This window comes from Halichoerus grypus, chromosome 4 (genome assembly GCF_964656455.1).
Source record: "Halichoerus grypus chromosome 4, mHalGry1.hap1.1, whole genome shotgun sequence".
Classification (NCBI taxonomy): domain Eukaryota; kingdom Metazoa; phylum Chordata; class Mammalia; order Carnivora; family Phocidae; genus Halichoerus; species Halichoerus grypus.
The window spans coordinates 133,786,756-133,807,124 of NC_135715.1; the positions used below are offsets into that span (position 1 = coordinate 133,786,756).

Below are 20,369 nucleotides of genomic sequence, written 5' to 3' on the forward strand. Positions count from 1 at the left end.
CCTTTGTATGCTTGGATTAGTAAAGGCTCCTCAAATAACATATCAGTTTGCTTGGAGCTTAATTTCATGATATATAAATAATGCTTTTAGAACCAAATAGGTATGTTCCAAAAGTACAGACTTAAAACCACCTTTTATAAGTTGCTTCAGTTTACTTGTAGTAAAGTCTTGAAGGAAAAGAATTATAATTTCAGCAAAGGAAATTCTTATGACAGTGGCTACTTGGTTTTGTTTTGTTTTTTTTACAGCAGTTTTAAGTCTTCATTATTTATCAGCATCTCCTGCATAATGGCCTTTATTCATTTATGTAATGAAATATTTAATGTGCTACTTCCATTTTTCTTTCCTGCCAGTTCCTAATAAATAAATAAGGTGTATATTTAGGAATGCTGTCCAAAATTAAACCACAACTTCAGCAGATGTTTTAGATTTTAAAATCAAAGTCATACCAACTCTCTTAGTAATATGACTTCTTGTGGAGTATTTTGGTTTTTTAGCACTAAAGCCCTAGATCACTTCAAATGTTGGGTTGCAAAATCCATAATCCATAGTCAGCTATTAGAAAAAGTCTGAAGTTGGTAACATAGGAGTTGTTCCTAGTTTTCGACATTCTTCAAGGAACATTTGAATGTCAATGGCAGCTTTACCTGTTGGATGTTTTATTTATGTTGATTATTAATATTACTCCCATAGGGCCATAGGATGCTTAAGCTAATTAACATTAATTTTTTTATTTATTAAGAAAAATTATTTCTATGTGTTCACAGAATAAAGACAATGACACTCTTAAGGATCTACTGAAAGCAAATGTTGAAAAGCCTGTAAAAATGCTGATCTACAGTAGTAAAACACTGGAGCTGCGAGAGACGTCTGTCACACCCAGCAACATGTGGGGTGGCCAGGGCTTGCTGGGAGTGAGCATTCGTTTCTGCAGCTTTGATGGGGCAAATGAAAATGTTTGGCATGTATTGGTAGGTATTAACCGTGAGCTGTTACTTATAGTTTACGAAACGAAGTAGAAGTGTGCTGTCTTCATCTAAGTTGGATTGTAGAGGTATTATTATTATTATTAGGCTATTTTTGGTTTCTGAAAATTAGAATTCATTGCTATGGGTTAACAGATTTTAAAAATTTAGGAAGAGAAGCAAATATAGATGCCTAAGAACTATTTTTCTAGTGATTCGTCCATTAGAAGGAGAAATGTCAAAGCAGATAGCTACAGATAGCTAAAATAATATTTTAAATTTTTATTAAGTATGTGATTTTTATGTTTGTGATTTAGATATATATTTTCCATAGTTTCTGATATCTGACATGTCTAACAAGATAGAAATACAAGGGTTTTATGGGGTACCTGGGTGGCTCAGTCAGTTAAGCGCCTGCCTTCGGCTCAGGTCATGATCCTGGAGTCCCAAGATCGAGCCCCGCATCGGGCTCCCTGCTCAGTGGAGAGTCTGCTTCTCCCTCTGCCTCTGCCCCTCACTGCTCAAGTCTGCTGCTCCCTTTGCTCCTCACCCTGCTTGTGCTCTCTCAAATGAACAAAAGAAAATCTTTAAAAAAAGAAAGAAAGAAAGGAAAAGAAGTACAAGGGTTTTTTTAAATCACTAAAATTAAGGACTGTGAACTGTAAATTTGGAAGATTATTTTATATACATTAATTTTGGGGTGTGTTTTTGTGTTATTCTAGGAAGTAGAATCAAATTCTCCTGCGGCACTGGCAGGTCTTAGACCTCACAGTGATTATATCATTGGAGCAGACACAGTCATGAATGAGGTAATTGGTGTGTTTATTAATAATGAAAGTTTTATAACATTTTCTCATTAATGTATAGGTTCAGAAGTATATTTACATTTCACATTTAGAGTTGAAATTTAGGTCTTTGCTAATCAAGATAACTTATACATCAGGGTGTAAACAGAACACATGGGAGGAGGTGTCTTATAAGGTATAGCTATAAGGAAAAATACATACCGTGTGGCAATTGCACAGATTTTTTGTATGATACACAAAAATCTCTTAACAGGAGCACCTGGGTGGCCCAGTCAGTGGAGCATCTAGCTCTTGATTTTGGCTCAGGTCATGATCTTGGAATCATGGGATGGAGCCCCGAGTGGGGCTCTGTGCTCAGTGGGGAGTCTGCTTGAAGATTCTCTCCCTCTCCTCCTCCTCCCACTCTTGTGTGTACACTCTCTCTCTCAAATAAATAAATCTTTAAAAATAAACCAATCTCTTAACATACCTCAAGACTAAGGCAGATGCTCATTTTGGTTATTGATTTCATTTTCTCTACCCCTTTTTAAGGGAACAAAATTGGCTTAGCTATATTAGATCCTTTGCCTTGTCTGTTAGCTAGTGGAAGTATATATTGCTAAATCGAAAATGAGAGAAAAATAAGAGGCCCAGATAACCAGGTCTTAATAATGAAGAGTAGGGGCACCTGGGTGGCTCAGTCAGTTGAAGATCCAAGTCTTGATTTTGGTTCAGGTCATGATCTCAAGGTCGTGAGATCGAGCCCTGTATCAGTCTCCATGGGGAGTCTGCTTGAGATTCTCTCCCTCCCCCTCCCTCTGCCAATCCCACCCCATGTGCACGCTGGCTCGTGCTCTCTCTCAAATGAAGAAATAAATGTTTAAAAGAAGATAATGAAGAGTAAAAGCAGAATATATAGAATTTGGGTGTAGAAGAGTTTTATTAAAATTGCTGACTAGGTCTTAGGGAACTGGAGATAAGGCATTGCACATAGGAGATAGGTAAAATATTTGAAATCTTGTTTGGAGTATTGGTTTTAAGGAATGAGTTTTATGTCTAGCAGCAGGGCCTACAATCTGTACTTTTTATAAAAAGTTTTCCAGATGATTCTGATATTAGCCAGGTTTGAGACCCACTGTTCTAAAGTTTAGTAACATAAAAATGTTTTTCTCCTGTGATGCTTTTGCAGTCTGAAGATCTGTTCAGCCTTATTGAAACACATGAAGCAAAACCATTGAAACTTTATGTGTATAATACAGACACTGATAACTGCCGAGAAGTGATTATTACACCAAATTCTGCGTGGGGTGGAGAAGGCAGGTAAGGTCATTGTTCAGACTAAGTTATGATTGCTTAAGCTTACCAGTAAATATTGTAAACATCATTGCTTTTATTTTGAAACAAGTTACTAGTTTATTATAAGTCTTCTGTTGAGAAAAGGAAAGAGCTAACCTAGAATACTGAAACCAGTAATCCATTTTTTTAAAGCACATATTTAGGTAGTGTGGTATAGACCTACGGTCCTTTTCTTTACTGATCTAAGAGCAAACAGTCTTGTTTCATTTTGTTATTTTAATAAAATAGTTTCAGTTTTATTTTCCCGGTTCCCTTCCCCAACAGTGGGACAATACAAGTGTAACTTTCTCTAGCTGTTGGGGAAATTTCTTAGCATTTTGTGAAAACTCTTGGCTTTCAAAAATGGACAGATTGATTTCAACCAAAAATTAGACAAAATTGCAACAAAAATAAAAAGCAACTTAGAGGGATGCCTAGGTGAGTCAGTCGGTTAAGCATCTGCCTTTGGCTCAGGTCATGGTCCTGGGGTCCTGGGATCTAGTCCCGCATGAGGTTCCTTGCTCAGTGGGGAGCCTGCTTCTCCCTCTGCCTGCCCCTCCCCCTGCTTGTGCTCTCTTTCTCTCTGACAAATAAATAAAATCTTTAAAAAAAAAAAAAAAAAAGGCAACTTAGAAGGATTATCAAGCCAAGCAGAGAAGCAAACTGTAGAAAATCAGTTTTCCAGGACCGTTCATCAAGTCAGTTCCCTAATTTCAAAAAGCCAAAGCAAAGCATGCAGACTTAACTTTGCTTCTTTAAAAGGTCTTTCAGCTTTTGTTTAAATTGTACAAGTTTTTCATTATTTTGAAAGCCTTATTTAATTGAGGAATTCTTGAGCATAAGCCATAATTATAGGAAAGCCTAAGGTTTGGAAACTTTTCTAAATATTTTGTAAAAGTTCCAGCATTTGTTGGGAAGAGGATGACTTAGTTGAGGCAGGCAGAGAAAGACCCTGTTTGTTCATAATATCTTTCCCCACACTGACTGAGATTCTGTAGCTGACTATATGTTGCAACCAGAATGCTAACTTGTTGCAATTTGAGAAAATAGATAGAGGTATCATCTTAAGAATCTGGACTGTCTAGAGGGGAGAGGGGTGGGGGGATGGGTTAGCCTGGTGATGAGTATTAAAGAGGGCACTTACTGCATGGAGCCCTGGGTGTTACACGCAAACAATCATGGAACACTAATCAAAAACTAATGATGTAATGTATGGTGATTAATGTAACAATTAAAAAAAAAGAATCTGGACTGTCTGGGGCAATTCTTGATCAAGTTACTGTCCATTGTCCAGGTTTGTAAACACACAGAAATATGATCTTCTCAAGGCATTCAGAATTGACTCACTTCCGAGGGACTGCCTCATATAAACTAAATTTGTAGAGAAACTACTGTATTTATTAGAATGGCAAATTTTTAGTTTATAATAAAAACATTTCCCCTCTCCAGTTAGAAGATAACTCAGGTCAGATTAGCATCACAAGAGTACTTGGTACTCTTAAAGATGGGTTTACAGAGGTAAGATAACTTTACTACCAATGACATCAACAGAATCAAAGTGCAAGGAAGAGATTCTGCTGATGGTGAAGTCCAACTGCAAAGAACATCTCTAATTCTAATAAGAACATTGTTTTAAAATGCCTACTTCTGAAAGGCTATCATTGATCAATTTAAATTATTTTATCTTTCTTCCTCTCCATCTGAGATCTAGTTCAGTGAGGATTGCAGATTTGATGGTAGAAGGGACGAAAAGTGAGCCAAGGAATAAGTAATTTTGTAATATGAAGCATCAGTGTAAAATCAGATTTGGATTAGGAAGAGCTGGAGTTGGCCACTGCTTGCTCTCCCAGCTTTTGGTGGTGGTAGTATCCACAGAAATAACAGATGCCTTGGCAGGAGAGAGGCATGGAGATAACTGTGTGTGGCCTTCTCAGAAAGTATCAAATAGTTTGGGAGATAAAAGCAATCATGATGGAAACCTAAAGTGGAATCTGATTGTGAAGGGCCTTACCATGGTCGGAAATTTGGAAACACCTCGGGCAGTGAGACTCTGAAACACTGTACCCGTGGTGGTGGTGTTGGGTGGGGTCATTGGTTCCAAACAGTAGAAACCAACTGTTGCTGTCATAAGCAAACATGGATTTATTGCTGTGGAGTTGCTCCTATAATCAGAGAAACAGCTAAAGAATCAGACATGGGAAGAGACAGGACTCAACACTGCTAGGGAGTTAGGGAGGAAGGAAATTAGCAGTTTTCATTAGGGTTCTACTGAAGGGATCAAGCCATTTCTGTTTTTTCTGTCACTCCCAAGATTTGCAGCCATGGGCAAGAGAGGTGGATTGGCCTCTTTGGGTTATGAACCATTCATTTCTTGGTTTGGACAAGGCCCCCCCGATGGACAGTCCCACCAGCACTGCACACAACATAGAGAAGTAATTCTCCAAAGGGAGAAAGGGAAAAGGAATATTGGGAGGCCAGCAGACTATGAAAAGAAGCAGTGTGATTATGTCTTATTAAAAACATGCCTCTGGTGGCAGTGGGAGGATGAAGTAGAAGGAATCTGGATGAATTTGGATTGATTTGTGTCAGGTTCTGAAATAGAACTAGGGGCTGTGTAAATGACATCATCGTACAGAAGTACTTAAAGCTCTTCAGTGAAAAGGCTGTATGTCGTTCGTTCAGCAAATAATTATTAAGTGTCTGCCATGTGCCAGGAACTGTTACGGCAGTAAACAAAGTGAGGTCTCTGCCCTCAAGGACCTTAACATTTTATTGGGGGAGACAGAAAATAAATAAATGTGCAGTGTGTTAGATGATGATAAATGCTTGAAGAAAATAAAGGAGAGTAAGGGTAGTGTCTGTGGTGGAGGGACAGACACTGTTTTATAAAGGGTGGTCAGAAGAGTCCTCTGATACGATGACATTATTTAAAAGAATGGAAATTGGTTTTGTATTTCAAAACCTCAGAGAAATGCAAGCTGTGATTGATAACAATAAATTTAAGAAAAAAAATATTTTCATAGCCTAGGATGTGGCATTGGATACGGTTATTTGCATCGAATACCAACACGCCCGTTTGAAGAAGGGAAGAAAATTTCTCTTCCAGGACAGATGACTGGTACACCTATTACTCCTCTTAAAGATGGGTTTACAGAGGTAAGATAACTTTACTACCAATGACATCACACAGTTTCCAGTAAAACAAATCAAGTGTCCATGTGTGTGGTGGTAGCACTCATGGAGATGGGGCAGGTGAGGAGTTAAGTGCTCCTTAACCATGTTGAATTTGAAGTTCCTCTAGGATATCCAGATGGGTAGCCTGTGGATCTGGATTTCAGGAACAAGGACAAGGCTAGAGACACAGATTTGGGAATCATCAGCAAAAGGAGGGTAATTTAACCCAATGAACAGTGATAAAAATTGTCAAGGGATTGGGCCCGGGTGGGTCAGAGGACTGAGGCTGGAATCTTGAACATTCCTAATATTTAAATGGATGGGCAGAAAGGGGATCCAGCAAAGGGGGCTTGGAAGAAGTCCTAAGGGAGGACAGAGCTTCAAGAAAAAAAAGGCATGTCGACTTTGTGAGGTATTGAGAGAAGTCAGGTGAGAGGAGTGAAAAACACATGTCCTGGACGAGAGCCTTTCAGAGACTGGCGGGGTGCACGTATCCGATCACAGGGGACAGAGGGCAGACAGTTGGTGATAAGGTGATGATGAGAGCTGGTGCTGACTATTTCAAGAAACTTAACTGGGAAAGCAGAACAAGATGCTGTGTGGGGACTCTTATAGGATCAAAGTGAGGCTTTTTAAAGAATAAGATATTTGCACAGGCTTATAGGTTTTTAAAATGTTTTCTCTGCAAGCCTCACAGGACAGTTAACTCTTGTCTGCGTGAATAAGTAAAAACCAAACATCCAGAAGAAAAATGCTACCATTGCAAGAAAGGTCTGCCACCACTATCATTTTATGGTACACAGTTTGGCCATCCCCAATTCTAGAGAAAGTGAAGAGGAGCTAGAGAAGTGGAGCCTTTCCTCACTGCTCACCGCTGCCATTGGCCGATGGCCAGAGCCCATGTCTTTCCATGTTTAGAGCCCTACCGCCGTGTCTGCTGCTCCTCATCAGTGGTCTCTGCCCGAGTTAAGCCTCTGTGGGCAGTCTGAGAAGACCAGGGGGTGAAATGGCAGCTAAGGAAAAGGGCCAGAATGCAAGTAGTGTTGGAATGTGCCACAGGGCACTGGAGCTGGCAGAAGTTGGAGTATCCAGAGGTGAAACCACACATAGAATCCATGTAGACTGACTTATCCCTCCGCCACCCCGGAAGGTAGAGGTCTGGCTGCCATGTTCAGTCACTGATGAGAAAAGATAAGATGGACTCACGAGGTTAGACATCTTGAGAAACTTCCAAGACTTTATCATGGTATTAAGACTTTGAGCTGATTTCTCCTATGAACAATGAAAGTTAGAAACTGGCTGAGAAATCAAAGAAGAGGAAAGGTGGAGTAAAATGATTTGGGGACAGCTACGAAGGAGGAAAGAGTAGAATCTCCTCCTAGAACAGTGTGTGTAATGGGGGAGATGCCACGTGTCAAGAGACTGGAAGTGACAGGGTGGGGAGATGTTTAGTGCTTGGTCCTTGACATGTAACAAAAATAGGAAGAGTGTCTGAAGGCGGAAGTGCCAGGTGAAAACTTCTGACAGCTAGTATGATCAAAAAAGGTACCTGTTAAGAAATAAAACAAATGAGCAAACAAAAAAAAAGAAAGAGGCAATCCCAGAAACAGACTCTTAACTATAGAGAACAAACAGATGGTCACCAGAGGGGAGGTGAGTGGGGGGATGGGTGAAATAGGTGATGGGGATTAAGGAGGACACTCGTGATGAACACTAGGTGATGTATGGAAGTTTTAAATCACTATTTTTTTCAACGGAAACTAATATTACACTATGTTAACTAACTGGAATTTAAATAAAAACGTTTTTTAAAAAAAGGTATCTGTAGGGCCAGTGAGAGACAATATCTGTATGTTCTTTCAAGTAAACTTGAGTATTTTCTTTCCTTCTTTTTTTGGCAGGTCCAGCTGTCCTCAGTTAATCCCCCATCTTTGTCACCACCAGGAACTACAGAAATTGAACAGGGTCTGTCTGGACTTTCTATTAGCTCAGCTCCACCAGCTGTCAGTAATGTTCTCAGTACAGGTGTGCAGAAAAATCTATTCTCTTTTCAACCTACTTTGTTTTACATGATACTCTTTTCTGTCTCAAGCTATAAAAGTTTAAAAAGTAATGCTGGTGTACTTTGAAAACTATAAATATGCTTTGCATTTAAACCTCTTCTCGGTGTATTTTAGAGTCTGGGCTTCTCTTAGCTTGGACAAGTTGTAGAGTCAGGACTGTACCTTTAAATTCTGTTCAGTTGCTCTATTTACTCAATGAATGTTTGCGGTATCCCCTAGGTAGTAAACACTGGAGATACAAAATTGAGCAAGACACCGTTCTCTTTCTGGGGGTTCAGTCTTGCTCAGGGGACACGTGCATGTCTTCCTCCCTTTTCTTATTTCTTGTTCTACCCAGTACAGTCCTTTTTTGTTTTAGTTTTTTTCCAACAGCTTTATTGATATATAATTCACATACCATGCAAGTCACCCATTTAAAATAGATAATTCAGTGGGATTTTTTTCCGTGTATTTGCAGAGTTGTGCAACCATCACGTCAGTCAATTTCAGAACATTTCATTACCCCAAAAGAAACCCTATGCCCTGTCGCTCACTGTTTTTCCCCAACCCCTCAGGCCTAGATCATTCCTAATCTTCTTTCTTTTTCTGTGGATTTGCCTAATCTAGACATTTCATGCAATATGCATGGTTTCTGTGACTGACTTCTTTCACTTAGAATAATGTTTTCAAGGTTTCATTCATGTGGTAGCATATAGTAATACTTCCTTTCTATGGCTAAGTAATGTTCCATCATATGGACATGCCACATTTTATTTATCCATTTATCAGTTGGACATTTAGGTTGTGTCTACTTTTTGGCTGTTAGGAATAATGCTGCTATGAACGTTTGTGTACAAGTTTTTGCATGAACCCGTGTCTTCATTTTTTTGGTTATATTCCTAGGCCTGGGATTGCTTGGTCACATGATATAGATCTTAACTTGGTATGTTGGTAGAGTTTATTTTTCCATTGCCTTTTAAAAAACCACCTTTTTTCTGATTTTGTTTCTTCATAATACAAAGAGTATATTATTACTCAATAAATGTTGAGTAAGTGAAAGAAATACTCACATAGTTTAGTTTTATTTCATTAAAACCTTTTATTCTTGAGCTCCTTTTAATATTTGTGTTTATAGTTTGTTCACATTTCACTTTGTCCTGGAATGGACTTAAAATAGATGGATTCACCAAGATGCAGTTAAGGTCAACAGTATGATTTTTGCACTTGATCTCCTCAGTTCAAATCCCAGGCCTTTTCAGAGTCTTCATTTTCATTCCCAAAGGTGTCGTTTTCTAGATAAAATTTAAAACTTCAATTTTTTAGAATTAAAAATTTCAAACGTAGCCTAAAGTAGATGGCATGGTATTACGGATCCCCCCACACACACACCCAGCCCCACCAGTTTGCACTATGGTGACCTGCTTCTCTGTCCCCTACTCTTTGCTGGGTTTTTTTTTCCTGACTTTTTTAAAATACAGTTTGCATACCATAAAATTTAGTCACAACTCCGTGATGTCTAGTGAATTTATGGGGTTGTGCGGTCATCGCCACAATCCAGGTTTTTCCTAGATGAAATGAAATACTAACATCATCAGTATTAAGTCATAGATACAGTTAGGAGGGCATTTAAAGTTTATTTCATTTGAGCGGTGTTGGAATCCTTTTTTATATTGTGATTTTTTTCTTAGATTCCATCAGATGGTCTTCTAGTTTATTCCTGGCTAGGCTTAGTACAGGTGGGCTGGTGTAACACCCACGGCAGCAGACCGCTCAGTGTCTGAGTAGCTCTCTCCTCTTTGAGAGTAAGTGTTCCAGTGCCCTATCAGAGCTCTTCTGACCGCTGTCTTCAAATCTCAGTTTCTTTTTGACATTTTAAATCTTCCCTCATTACATTATAGTTACACTTGTCTTAGAAGCACATGAAGTGAGATCCCTGGCCTTGTTATACAGTAGAGAAATGGCTTCTTGAATATTAAAAGACAGAAATGCTCAGAAGAGAGTGAAATCAACATTTTCACTTTGAGAAAATCAGTTTAAAAATTGAATATTCTAGCAACATGACATGTGAGAACCCACTTTTTTTTTGTTACTTACCTATCTTTATTTTTAATTAAGTTGCTGCAAAGTAGCCCAGTCGGTAACTGCAGAAACGTTAAAAGTGTCTTAAAAATGTATATATGTATGGATTTGAAAATTTGGGGATTATAAAATTTTAGAAAATGAATATATCCTTTTGAAATGACATTAATCAGTATGACCTTTTCGATACACTCCCTTATGCTTCCTGTCCTCTTCCCTGCTTGATTTTTCTGCAGAGAACTGACACCATTTTACAGGCTGTGTATTTTACTTGTTCGCTATCAGTCTCCCGGACCCTCATTAGAATATATCCTACAGGTAGTGATTTGTCATTTCTTATGCTGTAGAGTGCATCAGTGCCTAGAATAGTGTCCAGCATATAGTAGGTGCCCCCGAAAACCTTGAGTGAATGAACATATCAGTTACCCAACTTTTTTGAGAATCTGATGAAAGCGATGGCCCCTCTTCTACTTTTACATGCCTCTAATTTCTGCAGAAAAGTAAATACATGAAAAAAATAAGTAACTATCTGAAAAGGGTTGTTTCATGCTTTTTAGGCACAATTCATTCCTGCTACCATATTTAAGCAGATTTCTGTAAGACAGTCTGGAATCCATGTACATTGTTACTACTGTTTGGACAGCAAAACCTCTCACATGAGTAGGTGGTAAACATTAATAGATAACCTTTATTATGTAGTATCCTAAGAGTTACTTGCATTTGAAGTACATAACCTCCTCAAGCTAGCATCAGTAAAAACACTTCAGAGGAGAGTCACAGAACCTACCCATTTCCTATCAAAAGGAAATGGAAATTCAGGAAGCCAGGTCATTCTCTCCATCCCTGGAGGCCCACGTACTCTTGTCTCTTTCAGGCCGTCTGCCTCCCTCTCCCCTCTCACAGATCAGCACTCATGGTTTCACAGAGCATCTGCCCCCACTGCCCCCAGCAGTTCTAGGTTTATGTGGTGTCTAGTTCAGGAGCCCAGTAGAGATTGACTGGAATCCTTGAGTCCCATTTCTGAATTTCTAAAACAGTTTTCTAATCTAGCCCTGCTTAGGTCAGATGTAAAACTCTTGTCCAGAGAACTTAGCTGGGGTGGGTTTGCAGGGCCTCCTACCCTGTTAGGCCAGACTCTGCTAACAGTCCTCATTAAAGGCCACAGGCAGAGTGTGTAGATGAGCTAAGGCGGTGAGGCAGCCAGAAACCAGGACGGAGTGAAGGCCTTACCATGGTGGGGAGGGAAGGGGGCTAAAGACTCCTAATAAAGTCTGTCCATTCTTTGTCAAGAATTTGGTAGAAGTTTTTTTTAAAGATCGTGTTTTGTTTCAGGTGTCCCAACAGTACCATTATTGCCACCACAAGTAAACCAGTCCCTCACTTCTGTGGCACCACTGAACCCAGCTCCTACCTTACCAGGTAAGCGGCAGGAGGCAGGGGAGGAGAGATGTGTGGAGTTAGTAATAATAGCATGACTAATGTTGTGCGTCTTAAAAAAAAAGAAAAGAAAAAAATCTTACACCTTTGTGGTGACTTATTACGTCTTTTAATCTCCTTTTATCTTTGCTATAACTTTGCGATAAATGAGAGCAAATGTCAAAGAGCTGTCAGTTACCAGCTGTTAGGTGCTGAGCCTCAGGCTCCTTATCCTCAGCCGGCCACCCCTGCGATGCGGCGTGAGGCAGGAAGAAGCAGTGTGTAAAAGTTCTGTCCTTCGGGGTTTCCTTCGTCAGGGCTTTCTAGTAGTGGTTTCTGTGAAGAGACGTTGTGTCCTGACAGAGAGCATTCCATAGCAGGTTCTTCAGAAGCTCTAACATTAAGTTAGATGTTTATTTCTCTTACTGTTCCTAGTGAAGACCAAATGTCTTTATCCATCAGATAACAATCAAATATTATTTCAGGGATCAAATGTACTTGCATTGTGAGAACCTTTAATTGTATGACTACAGAGGTCATGCACAGACATATTAAGCCATTAACCAAATTTGTATGTAGACACACACACACACACACACACACACACACACACACAAGAAGTGTGGTAAAACGTTGACGTGTGGGGAATTTGAGTGAAAGGGATATATGGGGTTTCTTTATATAAACTACTTTTGCAACTGTAAGTCTGAAGTTATTTCAGGAAAAAAAATTCAAAAGCGGGAGGGACTGTAAACCTCTGCCATCAAAGAGAAGTTGAGTTTCATTTACTCCTGCACTTGCTGAGCCACATCAGCCCTTTCCCCACAGCACTCAGGCCGTTGTCATTCTGGCTCGCAGGTCTGGAAGTACTCGGATGGGTTTTAACCCTTATCTACTCAGCCACCTAATCACGTAGGTACAGAAAGATGGTTCGCTGAAGTGAGCTGTTTCGCTCTTGTTGTTAATGTTAGGACACAGAGCTGCCACCCAGTACGTGGACTTCTGGTGTTCTCGCTTTGAAGCTGGTAGTAGTTGTTTCAGAACACAAAGATGGAATGTTTTCCCCAGAGGAAGTGGTTTACCTTTTGTTCTCTGCCTTCTCTCTAGGTCTGATGCCTTTACCAGCGGGACTACCTAACCTGCCTGCCCTCCCCAACCTCAACCTCCCCACACCGCACGTCATGGCAGGCGTCAGCTTACCGGAACTCGTGAACCCGGGTATGTTGCCCATCCTGCCTTCCTAGGACTCTGGCTAATAAAAAGCTTTTATCCAGGAAAGCAGATCCTCTATTGCAGTTTTTTCCAGAAAGGGCAGATCAGTTGAACAAATTCCAGCTGCTTCAAATAAATATTAATCTTTTTTACTTAAAAAGCTTAAAAAAGAAGAGGAAGAAGATTTTTGTGATTCTTCTCTGCTTGGCACCTCTCCTCCATTTTCCTCTCCTTGCACGCCGACAGCCCGAGTACCGTAAGGGCCAGTTGCAGAAATAGCAGTGTCGCGGCGCTGCCGTAACGGACTTGGATGGAAGGGGTACAGGCCCCCCGGTGGAGGTGAATGGACTCCCCGCCGTTCTCCTGGTGCGGGCGACTGCCACCGGTGGTGCTTGTTTTGAGTAGCCAGGCCCAGGACCTTGGGCTGTGAAACCCTCATCCTTGCTCAGCTGGCCGCGTTTGTTATTTGATAAATATTCTGTTATTAACAGATGTTTTTATAATAAAAACTGTTGGGATTTTAGCTACAGATAGTTAAGCTAGCCGATATTCAAAGCACTTCGCTCCGATTTTATGTGCTGATGGGAATGAAGCAGCAGAGTGTCCCACAAACCTGCTCTTCTAGTTAATGATTACCCACATCACCTTTAACTCTGAGATGGCCACAGGTCAGGGCTATTAATTTCTGATTTCCGTACTGAGGCGCATGAGTGTATGCTGTCATGTTTCTGTCTAGGTCATAACGGCCGGCTGTACACGCCCCTCTGGATGTATTCATCACCTGTCCTCATTAACCCATTCACTTTTCAGCACAGTGGTTTAAAAACAAAGGAAGACTGTAAACTCTAACGGTTTACCTATCTTAGCGCTTCCTTTGTTTTTTCTTTTATGCCCTGTATTCTTGGCTTCTTCCTCCCTTTTCCCAAATTAACAGACTCTAAGAGCATTGAGGGTTTCACCAGCCCAGTGGTTGCTCTGAACATGTTGTACATTCTACCTTTCCTTGTTTCTTAAAGAAGTAATACTCTTTCTTCATTCTGCATTTTGAAATCATCACAATAAACCCACCAAGTGTAATGGTTACCTGTCACAGGGCTTGAACAGAGGCTGGGTACTTACGGTGAGGCTAATGCGGGGCGGGGGCGACACGACAAGCCCATCCCTTCCTCGGCCTTCACCAGAGGGCTGGCCCCCTCTCCTCTTTCTGTTGTCTGTCCGGAGGGCAGCTCTGGGAGGGCAGCTCTGACTCGGGCTTGCAGCTTGTTGGGGGAAAGGGAGCACCCGGCCTTTCCCCCTCCAATGCTAGTGTAGCTGCGTGTCCTGAGCGGGAGAATCCTTTCTTCTCTGAACTGGCTGAGTCACACGGAGGTTTTGGAGTCTAGAAGCCCAGAACCTTTCCTCCTGGCCACCTGGTCTGGCGTGGGTACTTAACTCCGTCCTGCTTCCACCTGAGGGTAAGCGGGGCTTGTGCTGTGTGTTGCCCTTCCTCAGCTTCACTGCCCTAGTGAAATGCAAATACAGGCATGTGAGGATGACCGCTGCCTTTCTAGTGCTGGGAGGATGTGTGATCTCTGCCATTTTTGTCCTAGGTTTGCCACCTCTTCCTTCTTTGCCTCCCCGAAACTTATCTGGCATTGCACCTCTCCCCATGCCATCCGAGTTCCTCCCGTCATTCCCTTTGGTTCCAGAGGTGTCTTCTGCAGCAAGCCCAGGGGAGCTGCTCTCCTCCCTCCCGCCCGCCGGCAGCCCACCCTCCGACCCTGTCACGACCACTGCAAGGGCCGACGCTGCCTCCGCACCCGCTGTGGATGTGACGCCCCCCACTCCCAAGGCCCCCACCACTGTTGAGGACAGAGCCTGCGAATCCACCCCAGCCAATGAGAAGCCTGTCTCTGCGGTTACGGATGCAAGTGCCTCCGAGTCGCCCTAGCTTTGAACCTGTCTTCGGAGTCAGCGTGGTGGGCTTACTTACCCACGGAAGCGTGTCTGGAAATGCAAACTATCGTTAATTTCATACTAGTTTGTACTGTATCTGTAGGCATCCTGTAAATAATTCTAAGGGGAAAACTAAGGAAGAGGACGTGGGCTTGTATCCTGCCAAGTCGGGGTGGGGCTCACAGGCTGGGGAGGGAAATGTCGGAGAGTGCTTGTATTTTAAAGCAACCAAAAAGAATTGTAAGAGTGGCTTGCTGCCAGGTTTCCACTGCCATTCTTGGGGGGTATACATCTTCGGGAAAGGTGGTGACAGGGCGTCCACTAGGCTCCCTGTCCCCCTGCTGCTCCTTCTGTAAGTAAATGAAATATTTTATGCCTGGTACTCACACGCAACATTTCTTGTATTTTGTAAATCGGTTTTGAGAATGCAGACCACCTCACTAAATCGTGAAAGGAAAAGCTGTTTTACTTTTGGTGTCTGTGAGTCACAGCTCTCTAAAGGTTTACACGAAAATTCCAACTAAAGATGTTTGGTAAAGTTACACAGTGTGCGCTATTAATTGAACATCTTTTTACTCAGCCTACACCCAGATCTTCGTTCAGAGCGCTCAGCGTTACTGAGACAGCGTTTTGTAGCTGCTGCCATTGCTTTATACGCCCACCATAAAATGGCATTTAGAAAGAGGGAAAGGAGGTGTTGCACAGTTTTAAGCCGGAAGGTGGCACTTTGTGGCTACTTATTATAGCTCTACTGGAAAAGCATAGATACAGCAATAAATTACAGTAATTTTATTTTTCTTCTTGTGGTGCGTTTAAATGAGAACTAATTACCATGTATGCACTCGTTCCTCTCCAGTATGTCGCACATCTTTAATGTAATTTTTCATGTCTTATGTTTGCTTTTTCTTAAGTTTTCTAAGAGATGGTAAGTTAAGTGGAATTGATTTATTGAATGAAATTAAATGCGTATTATATCTGTTTTTTAAATAAGGCAAAAGAGGTTCATTGATTCTTGACCTGGTAGTAGCATGACTGTTACTAAGGGAGCAGCACGTGTGCTTGACCTTCACCTCGTCAGCCAGAAACTAGACTTAGCAGCACCGACCTAGTGCCTCTAATAGAGGGCCCCGCACCAGCCGATGTTCAGGTCATATTCATTTCTGGAGCCAGGTTTGTACTTAAAGCCAAATGGTAAAAGAAGGCTCCAGCTCTGGGCCTCGCTTCTTCTGTTTGCATTGTAAACATTTCTAGAATATTTCTCTCAGCTAACAATCCTATTTTTTGAAAAAGAGCTTGTAACAGGTAGGGAGAATATTCACAAGCATATTTACATGTTAAAATTTTTTACTTCCCAGGATAGGAGGGGGTTGAGCAAGTTGTTACTGCATTCTAAAAGATGCTCATATTTTTAAAAAAATGTCAAGGAGATACCTTAGTGGAAAGCAAGTAAATAGGTTTTAAGCTTTAAAAATGATTTAAAAACAAAAACAGTTCTTCCAATGCAGTGATTATTTAACTCTTGTGAGGTCACAGTTCTCATTTGAGAATGATGACAGTCCTGGGTCATCTTCCCAGGAAAATGTCCATAAGCATATCTAAAACACTAAGCTCTGGGGAGGGAGGGATTCTTAGCACTCGTTTGGAAGATGGGCACACACGTGGCCTGTGTTGGCTCACTGGATCTTCCTGAGGCGCAAAACACTTATTTTAGATATCCTCTGCTTCCTTCAGGAAAACCAGTCTCAGTGTTATATAGACAGGAGTAGATCCTGCACTGGGGCCAGAAACATGGATGTAAAAGATAGTGTCCCTGCCAGGAGGCCACTTACTTTGGCCATGTCAGGGAGGGAGCCTGGGGCGATCAGTTCTCAGGGCCCTCCAGAAAAGTGCTCTAACCACGGTGAGGGCTTTCTGGCCATCCCGTGTGGGGAGGATCATGTGCAGTCAGAATGACCTTTGAACCCCCTCTATCACTCTGTCCCTAAGTGCACACATGGGAGACATGAGGCAGTGATAGGGGAGGACATTAGTTTGGAATAAACTCCATTATCACAAATACTGCAAAAATAATGGTGATTTAAATAGAGTTTATTTCTCCCATGTTCAGACAGCCCGTTGGAGGTAGTCGGGCAGAGGCAGGACTGGTCCGTGGCAGTGTCCGAGACCAGCTCCTGTCTGGAGTTCTACAGGGTCCGCTTTCCATTTCCATGGTCATCCCATGACCAAGGTGGCAGCTGCAGTCCCAGCCAGGCCATCTGGTTCCAGCCAGAAGAAGAGAAAGGTATATTCCCCTTCCCTTTGGGGACAGTTCAGAGCAGTTTCGTGTCACACCCAGTACCGTGACTTACATCCTTCTGGCCAGTGCGGAGCTACGTGGCCACTTCCAGCTAGAGCGAGGCAGAGAAGTGAGGTCTTCATCTGGCCGCGTGCTCCGCCATCACTGAGGAGGAGGGAGAGCAACCAGTGAGGCCCAGTGAGCAGCCCTGCCGCAAGCCGTGCAGCGGGACTGAGCCCTCGGCCCGGCCCACGCGCGGCACCACTGTTTGCACCAAGATTTGGTGGAGCCAGAAGAGGCAGTGTGGTGAGGGTGCTGGAGAGTTGGACGGGAAGGTTTCAGACAACATCTGACATGAAGAATTACTTAGGCAAAGCGGGAGAGGGGGCAGAGACCTTCTAGGTTAGGAATGGCGAGGAGTAGAATGCACAGGGCCCTGAGGGCCAGGCCGGGGAGTGGGGGCTTTGTCTTAAAAACGGGAGTCACTGAAGGAACTCTGTGGGGGACGGGCTCAGATCTGCATGTGAGAAAGCCTGCCTAGCAGCGGGGAGGCTGGAAGGGGCTGCACAGTCCCAACGGGTCACCGACCCAGAAATGAGCAAAAAGAAGGGAAGAGCTTCGGGGCAGACGGAAGAAATAGACTTGCAGCTGTCATCCAGAGGTCACTTTTTTTTTTTAAGGATCTTTTTAAAGATCGATTTATTGAGAGAGAAAGAGCCAGGGGGTTGAAGGGAATAGAGGTGGGGAGAGAGAGAGAGAGAGAGAGAGGGTCTTAAGCAGGCTCTGCGCTCAGCCCGGAGCCCAACGTGGGACTCCATCTCATGACCCTGAGAACATGACCTGAGCTGAAACCAGGAGTCTTAACGCTTAACTGACTGAGCCACCCAGGCGCCCCATCCAGAGGCCCCTCTGGCAGCTAAGACTGAGTGTGATGATGATTCACCCTTCCCCTTTGGTGTTTGTTCCTGTTTTATCCTTAGTCCATTATTAAGCACACTTACCAAGAACAGCGAAGTTTAGCTTATTTCCTGACAATTGAAAAAGGAAAGGAAATGAAAAAGGCCTTCCTTATTTGTGAGACACCAGCTAATGTTCAGGGATGGGCTCTGCCTTGGCCTGAAGGTGAAGGCCTTCCCTTTAATTATCTAACCACTCCCGCTGCAACTGCAGTCACCTCAATTAGAACATGATTCCTGGGACCTTGGAGTTTTAAGAAGCTTCCCAGGGGATGGGAACCACTAAACACTGACCTTTCTCTTCCACGCTGAACATGTCCCCTCCTTGGCTTCCATTAGCAGCACCTACTCATACCTCCTGCTAGGTGGTCATTGAATCAGACTGTTCCAGAATTTGGGGAGGTAAGAAGACAACACAAAGGTCATTGTCTACTAAGACATTTTACCACTTAGCAAAGACTACATGTTAAGAGACTATTTATTGCTTTTATTTATTTTATTGCAGACTTTGTGCATGAGATCTAGGAAGGACAGCTTCCCATATTGCTCACCAACATGTTCCTTTATAGCCTTCTTGCATATGAGCCAGTTTGATTAAATAGAAGAATGGGGGATTAACACCAAGGCCAGTTACTCAAGCAGCAGAACCACAGGCTAGTGGAAGAGCAGGTGGGCCCGCTCTCACGCTGGTAGCATCCTGGGTACTGGAAACCATCCACTGGTGGAGGTGGGCCCCCAGGGACTTTCAGTGTTCTCAGAGTTGAGGTTGCACAGTGTTTTCTGGCAATAGATAAAAACAGGCCCCTGTTCCACAAAGGCCACTGGGACTCAAGATAATAACAGTGTGTGCTCACTGCTGGTGGGGTGAATAAAGAAGCAAAGATGGGTGCTTGGCCGGCTCAATTGGTAAACTATGCAACTCTTGATCTTGGGGTCTTGAGATCGAATTCCACATTGGGTGTAGAGATTACTTAAAAAAATGAACTCTTGGTTTTCTTGAAAAAACAAATGGGGCACCTGGGTGGCTCAGTTGGTGGGGCGTCTGCCTTCAGCTCAGGTCATGATCCCAGGGTCCTGGAATTGAGCACCACATCGGGCTCCGTGTTCAGTGGGGAACCTGCTTCTCCCTCTCCCTCTGCCACTCCCCCTGCTTGTGCTTTCTCTCTCTGTGTCAAATAAAATATTTTTAAAAATTAAAATAAAAAAAAAGTTGCTGAGTCAGCTAGGACAATCTGTTAGGTGAACAAGAGGTAGCAAACTGGTTTCCCTCCCAGACACGGTTCCTTTGAACCGGCCTATATATATTTTAAAATGTGAATTAATTGCCAACATTAAAAATAACATTTCACATAAATCCAGATTTCTGGTTTCTCAAGTCCCAAGATCTGGGAACACTGAGTAAATCCTCAGTCCCACAAGGAAACGGGCCCCCATGAGACTAAATCCTTCAGTTGGCCATGGTCCTCACCTAGCCCACTGGTTTCTGCCACCTGCCTGACCCACAGGTGTCTGAATTTTGCAGTGTCTCAAGTATTATCTTGGAAGGGATGGGTAAAAAACTGGAGGCTTCAAAAAGTTAGATGGTCCAGAACCCAGGGGATCCAGGATCAGAAAACAAGATGCTTCTGGGGCACCTGGGTGGCTTAGTTGGTTGAGCCTCTGACTCTTGATTTTGGCTCAGGTCATGATCTCAGGTTTGTGAGATCGAGTCCCATGTCGGGCTCGCGCTGGTGTGGAATCTGCTTGAGATTCTCTTCCTTTGTCCCTTCCTGCCCTCTCTCTCTCCCTTGCTGTCAAAAAAAAAAAAAGAAAGAAAGAACAAGATTTTTCATGGACTTCATTATTTTGGGTCCATGAGTCCTGGTGGAATGGACACTAAGGTTTAGGAAATTTGAAGCAGTCCTGTAAACTATAATAAACTTGAGGGAGAAATGGGCCTGGACAGTGACTGGGACAGTGACAAGAATTTGGGTTTCACCAGCCTCTTCCTGAAGCTAATTTTGGAACCCCAAGCCTATTATTTACCTTAACAACCAACTCTTGGAATTCATGGTCGGTTCTCTTAAAAAAAAAAAAAAAAAGATTTTATTTATTTGAGATAGAGCGAGAGTGAGCGAGCGAGAGAGCACAAGCAGTGGGGAGTGGCAGAGGGAGAGGGAGAAGCAAGCTCTCCACTGAGCTGGGAGCCCGACACA

The 20,369-nt window shown here is 42.6% G+C and overlaps 1 protein-coding gene across 2 annotated transcripts in view; it reads left to right on the forward strand.

Annotated features, from left to right (window-relative positions):
* The window catches only part of GORASP2 (golgi reassembly stacking protein 2), a 36,874-nt gene extending 21,139 nt beyond the window's left edge, over positions 1 to 15,735 (forward strand). For both annotated transcript variants that reach the window (XM_036067305.2, XM_036067306.2), the window contains 8 exons: positions 768 to 971; positions 1,688 to 1,774; positions 2,940 to 3,070; positions 6,109 to 6,241; positions 8,161 to 8,284; positions 11,713 to 11,799; positions 12,904 to 13,014; positions 14,598 to 15,735. In XM_036067305.2, coding sequence (XP_035923198.1) covers positions 768 to 971; positions 1,688 to 1,774; positions 2,940 to 3,070; positions 6,109 to 6,241; positions 8,161 to 8,284; positions 11,713 to 11,799; positions 12,904 to 13,014; positions 14,598 to 14,938 — 1,218 coding nt within the window. In that variant the 3' untranslated portion in view covers positions 14,939 to 15,735. The remainder of the gene's footprint in view (positions 1 to 767; positions 972 to 1,687; positions 1,775 to 2,939; positions 3,071 to 6,108; positions 6,242 to 8,160; positions 8,285 to 11,712; positions 11,800 to 12,903; positions 13,015 to 14,597) is intronic.
* Positions 15,736 to 20,369: the final 4,634 nt, after the last annotated feature.